This window comes from Heterocephalus glaber, unplaced genomic scaffold (assembly GCF_053883595.1).
Source record: "Heterocephalus glaber isolate CG9 unplaced genomic scaffold, H.glaber_assembly_v1.0 deba00001504, whole genome shotgun sequence".
Taxonomy (NCBI): Eukaryota; Metazoa; Chordata; class Mammalia; order Rodentia; family Bathyergidae; genus Heterocephalus; species Heterocephalus glaber.
The window spans coordinates 69,729,888-69,743,484 of NW_028258324.1; the positions used below are offsets into that span (position 1 = coordinate 69,729,888).

The 13,597-nt window shown below is 57.9% G+C and overlaps 1 protein-coding gene across 7 annotated transcripts in view; it reads right to left on the reverse strand.

The window, feature by feature from the left end:
* Positions 1-7,982: 7,982 nt before the first annotated feature.
* The window catches only part of Vps8 (VPS8 subunit of CORVET complex), a 228,157-nt gene continuing 222,542 nt past the window's right edge, over positions 7,983-13,597 (reverse strand). For 6 of the 7 annotated variants that reach the window (XM_087187025.1, XM_087187022.1, XM_087187023.1 and 3 more), the window contains 2 exons: positions 12,886-12,966; positions 7,983-9,487 (listed from right to left, as the gene is read on the reverse strand). In XM_087187025.1, coding sequence (XP_087043151.1) covers positions 9,338-9,487; positions 12,886-12,966 — 231 coding nt within the window. In that variant the 3' untranslated portion in view covers positions 7,983-9,337. Of the gene's footprint in view, positions 9,488-12,885; positions 12,967-13,597 lie in introns of those variants that run through there. The other variant, XM_087187026.1, reaches the window with a different exon arrangement.

The following is a 13,597-nucleotide window of genomic DNA, read 5'->3' on the forward strand; positions in this document are numbered from 1 at the left end:
GCTTCCCTGCAAGATGACAAACCCTACAGCATCACGGACCCAAGAAACACAGCAGCCTGTGGTCAGGGACCATTCCCGTGGTGGCAGCTTCTCAATCACAGCCAGCGACCGGGGAGCAGGCCTGGGTTCTGTCACGAGTCACAGCTGCAACGGTCTCAGCAGGTGGGAGCAGAGCCAGAGCTCCAAAGCCTGCTGACACCCAGTCCCCTACTGAGTCAGACCCACTGCTGTTCCCCTTATCTGTCTGCACCCCAAGGTGAGGCCGTCACCTCACCCCCAGGCCCACCCATCGGGAGGCCGGCCCAGCCGAAACGGGGCAGCGAGGGCGCCCCAGCTCTGCCTAGTACTGCAGCTGGCCCTGGCCCCGGGCCAGTCTTGCCTGCCCCAACTGCCTGGTGCTCAGTGCAGTGCTCAGACCTGAAACGCCTTCGTGGGAATTGGGCTCAGGTCTTAGCTGCTCCCATCTCCCCGCTTCCTGCCCTACCGGGGCCCTTGACACCAGCTGCTCTCCTGTCCCCCACCTCCCATCACTTCTGAGGCCAGGCTGCCCTAGGGGACTGGGTCTGATCACCCCACTGTGGGCATTTTCTATCTGCCGGAACCAGGCCCTATGCAGTAAATGCAGGGCTGAATTTCCACCCTCACATTTACAGTCTGCCTGTCAGCTCTGATGCCAGTATCCACACAGCAAATGTAGCCACATCCATTTGTGTGCAAGAAGACCTGGAAAAGCCATGTGGGTCTATTGGCAAGGCCACCCTGGGGCTACCTGATAATCTGGAGGGCAGCTTCACCAAGGCCTGGCTGTGCCTGGCACGGGGGGACACAGCCTGTTATACCTGGAATCCAGAATAATGGGGTGACCCCAGCATGATTTTAGAAGCTGCCCAGGGCTTATGGAGGACACCAGGCATTTGGATTCCCCAAAGAACCCAGGGCCCTAGGTGACTGCAGCCAGTATGGGGGTCTCTGGACCAGTCACCGAGATGACACCATATGATCACCAGGTCCAGTAGAACTTACCAGGGACCTTTCGGCTCCTCGTGGGGTCAGTTCCACCCCCACAGACTTAGGTTCTTCCCATATTCAGCACATACACGGGTCACAGAGAGACCCTCAATTCTGGGAGATGCCCTGTGTTCCCCAATACCTGTCTGGGCCCCTCGTTCTGCCCCATGCCAGCCCCTCGGAGGGACCCAGTGGGCAGTGGCAAGGTCAGCAGGTGCACGTGGAGGGAGCCGGCTGGATGCCGCCAGCACAGCTGGCGGTGACAGGAGGCTGGGGGTTGTTGGGGGGTGAAGGCCAACTCAAGCTTCTAGAGAAGAGGTCAGATACGTGAACCATGAGGACCCTAGTTTGCTAAGGGAGAGGATGTGGCCCCCCAATACTATGAAGACCAAATCTTGATCTCTGCGATGCACACTAGGCCGAGTTCTGAGGAATAGGTGTCAGGAATGGCACTGAGCTACTGGCTTAGGGTTATGGGGGCCTCAGCACCTCAAAGCCCTGGCCCCCCAGCTGAACAGCAGACCCTGCTGGGCCCTGGCACTGACTATGCCTTGGCTGAGGTAGGGACAGGAGGCAGATGCTGCTGGAGCCCGCCCTGCGTGTAGAGCCAAGCTCGGGAAAGATTAGTGAGAGGTGGTGTATGACCCAGCTCCTGCCGTGCCCTTCCCTCTGAAGACACAGACATCTGTTCAGGGGGCCACTCAAAAATCTGTTCAGGGTGGCTGCACATTCCTGTAGTACCCACACTCGGGGAGGCTGAGATGGGAAGGTCACAAGCTCGAGCTCAGCCTGAGCAACTTAGCAAGACTGTCTCAATAAAGGGGGGAGTGCTGGGTATGTCGCTCAGTGTAAAGGCCCTGGGTTCAGGCTCCAGTACCCCCCCAAGGTACTAAGCATACCTGTCCTTGACCCTGCAGTCATTCCCAACTGTATACCTAACAAAAATGCACGCATACTTCAACCAAAACACAGTAGGAATGACGAATGGTAAAGGGCACCTTGCGATGGAGGAGTAACAGTACAGTCACACAGTGGAACACCGTTCCGAGGTGAGAGCGCGTGACAGTAACTCACACGAGCATGGTGTTGGACGACGGAGCCATTCTGAAGAGCATGTGGCGTGTAATTCCACTGATACGGAATTCAGAACACGAGAAACAACGCCTGCCGTGAAAAGACTGCAGGGTATTGGTGAACTTGGAAGATGAAGGGAGAACCTGGGGAACACGTGAGGTGCAGGTCATTCCTACGTGCTTGAGCTGGGGGCTGGTCATACAGGGCTTTGGACCGTGAGTGGGTCCAGCTGGACATGTGGTTTGCGAATATCGCTGGCCACGAAAGTTACTTGGAGAAGACAGTGACTGAGGAAAAGATGGGAGCCCTATTCTGTCTCAAGCAGAGCCTGGCATCTACTTGGCACTCAGTGACTAACTGCTGACTGTGCCGGGAGGACACAGGAGCGAGCCAAACTACCCGGCCTCAGTGCCGCTGTGCGGGCGCTCCCGTGGGCACGTGGACAAGGGCAAGGCGAGCGCAACCTGGCCCCACCTGAGGAAGGCACTGGAGGCTGCGGGTGGGGAGGAGGGGCAGTGCGAAGGCCTGGAGTAAATGACGCTGCACCCCTGGGCGGGCTGCTGGCTGGGGCTCAGCAGGCCAGACCTGGACCCGACTCCGCGGGAGGCCTTTCCTGCTCTCCCAGCCCAGGCACGTGGTTCTGCAGCTGCACCTTTGGGAAAATATTTTCAGCAGGCAAAGCCGAGTGGAAATACTGCTTCTAAAAGGATTCCGAGGCTCTGAATTATTTATTTGCTAAGCATTCCTCATTGCCGAGGTCCCCCCCACCCCCGCGCTTCTCTCCACAAACTCCTTCCTGCCCCTCACCACAGCAGGCTCTGGGTGGTCGCGGGTGACCTTCGCCAAGTGCTGGCCCACGTCCGCAGAGCTCTGCAGAGGCGGCAGTGCGGGGTGTGCCTGGCGGGCGGTCCGTGCGCCTCTCGGAGAGCAGGGAGGAGCTCAGGGCGAGCGGGTCCCTCCAGGCAGCTGGGAGCCCAACAGGCTGGGGCTCCAGGGGGCGCCCCCAGCTCTGCTCCCCACAACCTGGTGACACCGAGGGGGGACCTGCACCATCCACCCCTTTCCACAAAAATGCCTCCTCAATAAGGACAATGACAAGCAAAGTTAGTGCTTCGGCTTCTGAGGTACCCAAGACCGAGGCTGACTTTGGGGACAGGATAGGGCATCATCTGCAGGTGCTCCCCAGGAATGGGCTCCACTCAGCCCACTGTCGACCTCCTGTTACATCCTCAGGCAGGACAAGCCTGACCTCTTCCACCAACCTGCCCTGCACTGCCACGTCCTGTCCGTGTCCATCCCATGTGGCTCGGCCCTGATTCCGGGGGACCAGAGCGCCATGCCCGAGCCCAGGGCTTCCTGTCCTTTCCTCCCTCTGCTTCCAGCCCTGGCCCAGGGCGGCGGTGTCCGGGTGGCCGAGCCCCAAGCCTCCCTGGATTGCAGGATTCACTGACCCAACAGTGAAGCCTCTGCTTCTGTCCTATGGGGATCTGCTCCGATTTCTGTGGCATCTGTGGCATCAGTAGTGACTAACAGAGAACTTACCAGGAACAGGGTGGACGGGTCAAAATGACAAAGCAAGGCAAAGCTCCACACAGGCTCCTGTCCTTCCCTCCGCTCCACCATATAACCGCTAGGGTGCAAGCTTCCGCTGGCGCTATCTGTGCAGTTATTTCCTTGCCCCCCTCGAGAGGAGGGGCCACATCTGACCCGGGCACCGCTTCGCCCCACGCAGGGACGGGAGGGGACACACCAGTTACTTCCCGAGGACCCTCCCCTCCCTCTGGACCGGTCCACATCTTGCACGATGACAGAGGCCAGCATCGTTGGCATCGCACTGACCCAGGGCCTGGGAAGGCAGGTCCCTCGGGCTGGGGAGAGGCCTTTAGCTACCAAGGCTGTGTCCTCCCAGCTTGGCCACAACCAGCGCCCTCCTCGACTGCTAGCCCTTCTGGGGGCCTCTGGTTTCCCCTAAATGTACTACAGATTACAACCTGGCCCCTCAAAGTGCACTCTGGGGGCTCTCACATGCTCCCAGTGTGGCCCCAGGTATAGCAGGTTGGTTTCTTTCCTCCTGGTACCCTGGAGGGATGCTTCTTGCCCCCACCTCTGCACCGGCTTGGAAGGAAGCCTTGTCCTTCCTCCATGTGGCCAGCCTGCAGGAGCAGTCCTTGTCCCGGAGAGGCCTACGCTGTCTGTCCCCAGGTGAAAATGGAGTCAGATGCCCCCAGGCTCCACCCATAACTCACCAGCTGGGAACCCTGAGCCCAGTGGCCTCTGAGGAGGATGGAGACAACAGCTACTGTCCCCAGGTTACTAGGGAGGACAGGAACAGGTGCCTGCAGCTGGGGCTGCTCAGGAAGAGGGTGTTAAGACCAGGCCAGGTTTGCCCTCATTTATGCAGGGGTAGGCAGCTGGGCAGGACAGAGGACAGCAGTGATTAACTCTGGTGGCACTTCACTTGCTCCAGTGCTGCATGGCTATCCAGCCGATGCCACACAGTTCTGCTACACACCTAGAACCTGGAGCCAGGTGTGGCTTGGGTCCCTGGCACAGTGGAGGCCTAGGTCAGCTGCAGTCCTTGCCAGAGCCCCTTGGACCGAGGGCCCCATAACCTGCCAGAAGCTCGGAGGGAGCCCTGAGCCCGGAAGGAATCCAGCACGACACCCCTCCTAGCTAGGAGCAACTAAGGCCTCAGTAGCTCAGTCCCTGGTCAGTATTAGGTCAGAGACCACAACAGGGAGGAAAGGCAACCTGGATGCAAGCTTCATGCTGTGCCTTTCAATAAGCTGCCCACAAGTTAAAGATGAGCACTCACCTGTAAACCTGGCTCCTAGGCTGTTTGGGGCTGCTTTACCAAGGTATCTGACAACAGGGTAATTTATGAAGAAGAAAAACTTGGTTTCTCACAGGTCTGGAGGCTGGGGAGTCACTGGGGCGGACAGCCGCTCTCCGTCTCCAAGATGGCGCCGCATGGCTGCACACCGGCCCGAGGAGCGGAAGGCTGGGCCCTCATGGTGGGAGAGTGCCGGTTCCACAGCCTGACGCCCCTTCGCACAGGTGGGCCCTCGTGGCCTGACTGCCTTTAAAAGGCTTCAGCGCTCCGCCCTCATGCTGGCCTTTATGTTTTAGCACCTGCCTCTTGGAGGGGCCACATACTGATAGCACCTGGTGGGAAGTGATGCACCGCTGAAGGAGCAGAGGTTTGTTTTCTTCTGGCAGTAGAGGCACTCAACTCAGGGCGTGGAGCATGTTAGGCACGGGCTCCATCGCTGAGCTACACCCCAGCCTGTTTTAATATACAAAGAACAAAATCTCTGTCTAGATAAAATGTAAAAGGAAACAGGGATGGAAAAGGGAGGCCGTGAAAAGTGGCACCTGAACACAACAACCCCGCATGAAAGGCCAGGACGATTCTACTGTGAAGGCAGCTGGAGGGACAGTGACACAGGGGGAGTGGACAAAGGCACAAACTGAGGGCATGAAAAATCCGAGCCACTTTTTAATGGACTATCAAAATAACAGGTGTTGACAGAGCCCTGGGGGTGTTTTCTGCTTAGCCTATGCACCCCCGATTTAAACGCCAGCCAGGGAGACAGTGTGTTGGTCACTTTGTGTCCACAGCAGCCAGCAGTATGTGACCCGGGGATGACCGAGCACAGTGGGCGGGGAGGGGGCGGGGAAGCTGAGGGTAATGATTTTCAGCTGGGCCACAGATGCCAGGCACTCAATTTACTGCTCACCAGCCGGAGGAAGGTGGGCTGCTATGATGCCAATGATGCCAGTGATGAGGAAGAGTTTGAAGGACAGAGGGTCTGCATTTCACTCCCAGGAGCCCATCCAGGTCCTGGCAGGCCGCTGTCAGAGGATGGCACCAGGCACGTCTCTGTGACTGTAGAGGGGAACAAGCACGAGGAACCACCCCAGAAAACACTGGTCAGCAGGGCCTCCTCTGTGCCACTCCTGGGCAGCTCGCTGGACTTGCAGGGGAGTGGGCCAGTGGGGCTTGCTCCTTTCCAGGCAGCTGGCAGAGCCCTCAAGAGTGGGAACTGTCAGGATTGAGGAGTTCACCCGAACTGGAATACCGAGTCCATATGGACACCCAGGGTGTGATGAGCACAGAGAGCCCACTTCTTCCCAGCAGAAGAGTGAAGACCTGGTGTCCAGGCACAAACCAGTGGCCAAGGTCACCCCTCACTGCAGGAGGCCCACGGCAGAAGCCGGGCTCAGCAGCCCCAAGACAGCGGCCCTGACGGGCAGAGCCAATGACCATGTCCAGCCTTGAACGTTCAGGCTGCTCTCATGGGCGGGACCGTCCCTGATCTTCAGCAAGATGGAACCACAGAGAAGGAACCTCCGGGAAAGCTGGGCCCTGCCTGGGGACGGACGTGTCCCCACTGATGCGGGACACGCAGAGCGCTGGCCCACAGGGCACTGGATGCCTCACAGAGAACCTGTCCGAAGCTGCACCAGAGCACGGAGCAGAACTCAAGACTGCTCCAGTCACTATCGCTTCAGTTTAAAGAGAAGACAGGTCCTCTAATAAAAGTGTTAACGGGATAATTTTGAGGAGGGGGAAAAAACCCCTCTGACACAAATTAATGACCTTTCAGTGCTGCCTTCACTTAACAACCTGACTAGATCATTGTGCCTAAAAAACCCCCCAAAAACCCAAACATACAAAGTTAGCGTTACTTTAAAAAATTAGGACCATAATATAAACTAGTAAAAAACAAAACAAACAAGAAACAAATCCTTGACCCGAGCACAACTGAGCCTCGGGCAGCCCCTGGGAGCAGGTCCCCAGCTCTGTCCCCTTCATGGGACAGAAGTGAGGCAGCAGTGGTGGGGCCTGCCTGGCATCAGACAGAACACGGAGGCCAGAGGGAGGATGAGGGGGCTGGAGCTGTGATGCTCACTGCTTTCCTGGCCACCCGAACTTCCTGAACGCCTTCCCCTTTCCCCTCAGTGCTGGTTCTGATCAGGGAATCAGCTCCCCTACCCTAGGCACCAGGGTTCTGCCCTCCCCACATGGACTTCCTGTCCCTGGGCCCCCGCCTCCTCAGCTGTCACGGCCAAGGGGCAGCACGGGTCCTAGGAGCAAGGCTCTGCTTCCAGGGTGCCCTCACCGCCCACCCAGGGCTGAGGCAGAACACTGTTCGCTGATCTGGAAGAAACAGTCTCTGCCCCTAAGGAACTGCGCTAAATTGGGTCCCTGAGTCACCACAGGGTAGACCGGCTGCTAAGTGCCAGAAGAAGGGAGCGGCAGGTTTGCTGGGCAGGGACTGGGGCTCTCATCACGGGCTGCCAAGCCCAGGGCCAGAGCGGCCTGGCACTCAGGAGGCGGCATCTCCCCCGCCCTCAGAGCCCAGCTCCAGTTCAGCAATCCTCAGGGAGGCAGGGCCTGAATGCTGCCAAGAGACCTGCAGTTTGTTCAACTGGGCTGTGGCTCGAATGACAAGAAATAAAGCAACTCTCAGGGACTGACTAACCAGCGAAGGGCTGGCATGAGTAATCTGCTGGTGTTTACTGCTTCTCACAGGGACAGGGTTCTGATGTGCAGTAACTCGGTTCCTTCTTAACTGACAAATAACGGTATATATTTACCGTGTGTACCATGTGTGTTCAGGTACGTGTATACTGTGGAACAGTGAAATTAAGCTACTGAACATTTGTGTCACCTCACGTATTTATCTGTGGTGAGAACCCTTGAAAGCAATTTTCCTAGCAATTTCAAATACCTTTTGTTATTAACCATACTCGCCATGAAGGAGTTGGAGCTCCAGAGCTTTTTCCCTCCTTACTGAAATTTGTGTCCTTTCACGAGCATCTCTCCAGTGTGTCCACCAACCCCAGCTTCTGGTAAGTGCGGTTTTACAGTCTGGCTTCTCATACTCCACATGTGAGTGTGAGATCATGCAGCACCTGCCTTTTTTATTTGGCTTATTTCACTTAACTTAATGGCCATCAGTTCGCCCTGGAAGTACATGATACCCTTATTTTAAAGGCTGACCAGTTTTCCATGGTATATATACACTTTCTTCAAATGCTAACCACTTCACCTGGAGTGCATAACTGAGTATGCCGTTACTCCATCCGTCCATGGACGCTGACATTTTCCATCCCACATCTTTTCATGCTGTACCTCCCCTCCGCCTGAGGTCTCTGGGCTACCGAAAGAAGGGCCACCAAGTTTTACCCTGAGGAGATCAAGCTCCCTCAGCTCACTGAGAACTTTCTCACACTCGCTTGTCGGGGCAGCACTGGAATCACAGTTTGGAGTTCAAATCCCTCCTCTCCAGGTGTCACCTGGTTAGATTACTCATCACCTCCATGCTTCAGCTTTCTCATCTGTCCACAGGGTCGAGACTCTTGGTGGGCACCACCACTCACTCAGTGCCCAACCGCTGCCCTTGAGGTGTCAGCAAAGGTGCCCTGTGCTGGGAGGAGCTGCCCAGCGCCACATTTGCAAGATGGCTCATTAACTTCTCTTCACAGATCTATTCTGTAAGAAACCGAGGCTTGGGAGGGTACTGACTTGCTCAGGTGGCAGAAGCAGGGTCTGTTTTCTGTTTGGTCACTCTGCTCCTGTGGTTCACCTGCCCGTTTCCCGTGGGGTGGCTGGCAACAGCCCTGGCGCTGCACCCTCCGGTGGGGGCTGCAGAGGTGGCGCTGAGCCTGGGTCTCCGTGTGTGGATCCCTCCCGTGGCTCCTGCTGCAGCGATGCACAAAGTCCTGGGCACAGAGCTGTCTGTGTCTGCTCCGTGGCAGTTCTGTCCCCACCACAGGGCTCTGAACAGGGCCGGCAACGAGCTGCTTGTCTGAGGACAAAGTCAAGGCCCCGAGCTGGAGCTGATAAAACCCAAAGGTGGCAGTAGGGCTCTAAGCAGCCTCCATGAGGCGACACACACAGACCTGGCTGCAGGCCTCCCACACAGGGATGCTTATCCTCGGGAAGGACAAGTCTCTCGCTCGGGGGAGCCCACCCCCCACCCCCCACCCCAGCAACCCCCGGCCCAGCCCAGCTCTGCTGCCCTCAGTTTACCCACTCAGAATGCCACGGAAGGAGCCTCGCTCACTCTCTGGGCTTCTGTGGGACAGAGAAAGTCCCACAGGGCAAATGTCCTTCCTAAAGAGCTGAAGGCATGTGGTTCCGAGGAAGAGAAAAGCCAGCCAGCTGGGTGGGCGGAAGCTGGACGACACTGAGGAAGAGACGGGGTGGGTGCTGAGGGTCACGGCTCAGGCAGAGGGGCCTCGGTCAGTTCTCGGTCACAGGCGGGGGCGCGAGCTGCAGCTGGAAGTTCTCCTTCTGGAAGACGCTGTTGAAAGCAGGGCTGCTCTGGGAGCCGCTGAAGGGCCGGTAGCTGTCGCCGCCTCGGTTCTGGGAGAGTTCCGTCAGGAGCGCCAGCTGCAAAGAAAGGGACGCTTCAGGCAGGCTGCAGGGACAGAGGCCCTGGGGGCCCGGGAGAGGCGGGGAGGGCCCTGCACTGCCTGCCTCCCTGCCAGAGGGGTGCAAAGCTGGGGTTCAGATCCCACGGTCCGTCCTGCTGCACAAACCAGCGGGCTGACTCCGGGCAAGTGAACTGCACTGCGTCAGGCCCACCGCCTCACTCGGTGAAGGCTGAAGGCGAGAGCAGGCTCCCCTGGGGACACAAACTGCTTTCCAACAGTGCGGGGGGCCCCAGCCCCCACCCGCACCCCGGCGGCTCCTCCCTCAGCTGCTGTGTCCTCACCTTCACCGCCTCCCTGGGCTCGGACACCGCCTGGGCGGGGCTCCTCATCCTGGCTCTGCTCATCCCACGCTCCCTCTCGGTGTGTTTCCTGCAGGGCCAGTGACCCTGTACTACGGTCGCTAGCTCCGACCCTGCTCCCTAACCTGGATGGGGCACTCTCAGCCCCCTTCAGACTCAGGGTCCCACTTCTCTTCCCAAGGAGTCCACCGCCGAGGGCCTAGCAATGCTGTCGTCCTGTTAGCACCTCTGTTCCAGAAGGCCTGTCCCAGGGAGGGCAGGGCACAGCCAGGGCTGCCCTTGGTTGCCGTCCCTCCGGCTAAGGTGGCTTCCTGCACTGGAAAGGCCCAGGGCTTCTGCATGTGGTGGTGCACCCCTGGGATCCCAGCACTCTGGGAGGCTGAGGCAGGAGAATGGCAAGTGCAAGTCTAGCCTGCACAACTTAGCAATGTATTGAGACTCTCTCTCAAAACAGGTCTGGGATGGAGCTCAGTGAGAAGGCCCTGGGTAGAAAAGAAAGAAAAAAAGAAGGCCTTGGAAGAAAAGCTGGGCACCTGCCTGTCTTGTCCTGGAGATGCCCTTGACGGTGAGATGTCGGTCCCTCCGGGTGCCTAGGGCTTGCTGCCCACTGAGTGTGTGCACTGCTTCTCCATCCCTTACGGAGGGGTCACCGCGCCCCACAGAGCTGACCCGCGGGGACTCGGGGCCGGGGGCAAGGCCCAGCAACAGGAGCCAGGACTCGTGCGATGGAGCCGCTGTGCCCACTGCCAGGTCTGAGGAGCCCGCACAGCCGGCCTGTGGGTCCAGCCTGGACAGAGGGTAGCCGGGCTCGCCAGCCCTCAACAGCCTCGGGCAGCTCTGCCCGTGTCCTTCCAATGCCAGCACGCTTGGTACTTTGCACATGTGGTGTTTCTAACGCTCCAATTCACCCTCTGGGTTAGATCCTGGGCTGTGCCAATGGAGTCACTCACCCTAGGTCCCCCAGCCAAGAGCCCCAGTGTGCGATTTGAACTCAGGCCCATGGGCAGTTTCCTCTCAGCCCTGTTATCCACCACAGGCCTTCTCTGGGGCTGTCTGTCGCCTGTGCCTTGCCCACCCACCCTGTCCTCCAGCTGTTTCCTGACCTCTGGCAGCAGGCTTTCTGTCACAGGCAATGACCCTTTGGTCACGTTTGCCGCAAACATTACCAGTGGCTGTGGTGGCTGAGAGCCACCTGAAGGCCCCTAAGAGCCAGTTTGTGAAAGTACTCCTGTCTCAGGACTAGCTCAGTGCCACCTTCACACTCAGCGCCTCTCAGGCGGGTGCTCTGCCTGTGGGTGGGGACACAGCCAGGGCTCCCACTGTTGCCAGGCAGGTGCCAGCCTAGGAAGCAAACATGGGGAGGCGACGGGAGTGGAGCTCCCTTCCTCAGTGACCACAGCAGCCACAGACACTGAGCTCCCCATGCCTCTGCTCTCCGACCCTGTGAGCCAGAGACTGACCATGGAAAACGTTTCCTCTTTCCTAGGAAGAAAGGCATTGTGTGTTCACCTGCTGTGACTCAGTGACTGGAAAACACCAGGCTGGAGGAGGCTCTGCCCTGAAGCAGGAGTGCGCCCTGGGAAGGCCCCGAACCCGGCTCAGGGTGGAGTGTGGCTGAGGATGGGAAGGCAGCGGGTGAGGTCGGGCCACTCGGAGAGGCTGGGCATTTCCTAGAGTGAAAATCTCTCCCCCGGCCAACTGAGAAGGGATCGCCAATATCCTCGGTGTCCTGTGAGGGTGGACGTGGCACGGGGCCAGAGCACAGGAGCAGCCGGGACAGGTGGAGGTGGGGAGCGGGAGCGGGGTATGGAAGCGCGAGGGATGGGGTCTCCCTCCTTTGGTGGGGGAGAGCAGGAATGGGTTTCCAGCAGGGGACAACAGGCCACAGTCGGGCTTACACAGACGCGGGACAGGGCTACTAGCCGGTCAGAAGCGCGTGGTGGCCTTGGGTGAGCAGGAGCCTGACCAGCGCAGTGGCAGTCTGCAGGGCAAGGGAGAAGTGGAGGAGACGCCTGTGGGACCTCCCCAGAGAGCAACGGGCTGAGGGACGAGCCCAGGGAGCTGCCACATCTGCTCTGCATCACTGGATGGCACCCGGAGGCACTTAGTGTCCAGGGGACACACAGAGGCCTGACAGTGACTACGGTGGCCCTCCCTTGCACTCTTCTGTCCTCCCAGGGAGAAGGTGCCACGTTTCAGCTATGGTTTCCGGAGTAAAGACGGGTTTCCCAGCCTCCCCTGCAGCTGCACATCACCTGGATCTTCGGGATTGTCAACGGAGGTAGGAGCAGGCAGGTGGTGCGATGCTTCTAGACAGTGACCGAAGGGAGGGCTTATTCTTGCCTTCCGTTCCTCCTCTTGCCAGCTGGAATGCAGACAAGCTACAAGCTAAGGACGCAGAGCCATGAGAAGGCAGAAGCCTGGAGGGAGGTCCGTGGGAGGCGCCTGGCCATCTGTGCTCTCACGTCTATCTGTTTAAGCCACAGTCCCTTTGCATTTGTGCAATGTTTTTCATGGCCCAAAGGAATTCAACCAATGCAAATGCCTGCAAGGGCCCGGGCCTTAAGAAAGAAGTGCTAGTCATGGAAACACTATATGCCATAACATCAGCTAAGATTAATAATATCAACGAGAATGAAAATTGGGATAGGGGAATGGGGGGGGATTAAAAAATAAGCTGTAGTATGTACATGTAACCACTCCCTAAGATGACTGTAAACGCATGTATTGCAAATACGTACTAAGAAAAGAAAAGAAAAGAAAAGAAAAGAAAAGAAAAGAAAAGAAACAGAAGCTCCCTGGGAAGGAATCAGACTTCTGCTGCGCTCTCTCTGAGGCAGGTCGAACACAGGCCTTGTGAGCCCTCACAGCCCGTGTAGGTGAGGGACAGTTAACCTCTCCACTCCTCCACTCCCTTTGAGCTTCTGAGTGCTCCCTGGGGCTGGGGCTGGAGGCCACATGCCCCTAACAGGGTGCCAGGGTCCCTTCTGGGCTCAGGAGGTTGTGCTGCAACTGATAAACAGGGAAACAGGTGTAAACAGCACACAGACATTACCCGGGAACTTCCTCGGTACAGTCGGCACAGCTGATCAAATGCTTGGGTTTGCTGTGGATCCAGAACAGGTTCTGAGGTTGCCTGAGAAATAAAAAATGCTAGGATTAATACCGCCATGTGGCTGGTTCCACGGGCAGCCTCTGATCTTGTCCCACAGCAATGGTCAATCAGGAAATGGTAGTTCCTTCCTTCTAAAGAAAATTGATGTTACCAGCAGTGAGGGAGAGTTTAGTGCATACTTCTGGACATGGCCATGTCCCGCTGATGTCCTTCCTTGCTGCTGGCCCAAGGCAGACCTCTCCCTGGGCAGCCCCTGAGCTTCCGATGCTCACACACTTCCTGGAGGACTTCCAGACCCCGTCATGACTGTGCAGGGCACCTGTGACCCACCCAGCCCTGCACTGTACCCCTGCTCTGTGACGGGGCGAGGGTGCCTATTACAGACGAAACAGCACACCATTGCCGTGTTTCAATAGACAGCTGGCAGCCACCGAAGGGGTCACAGGATCAGCCTGCTGCTGTGTGGAAGAGGGGACATCTAACTTGCTCCATGGCAGTCTTGTTGGCCCACATGTTGCTGAGGGGCAACGCACAATACCATGGTTCTGCTCTCAGAGGACAGGGCCCAACGCACACTTTACTGAAAATGAAACCAGATGAGCCACATATCAAAGAGTATCCAGCCTGGGCCAGGCCAGGGCCAGTGTATGGT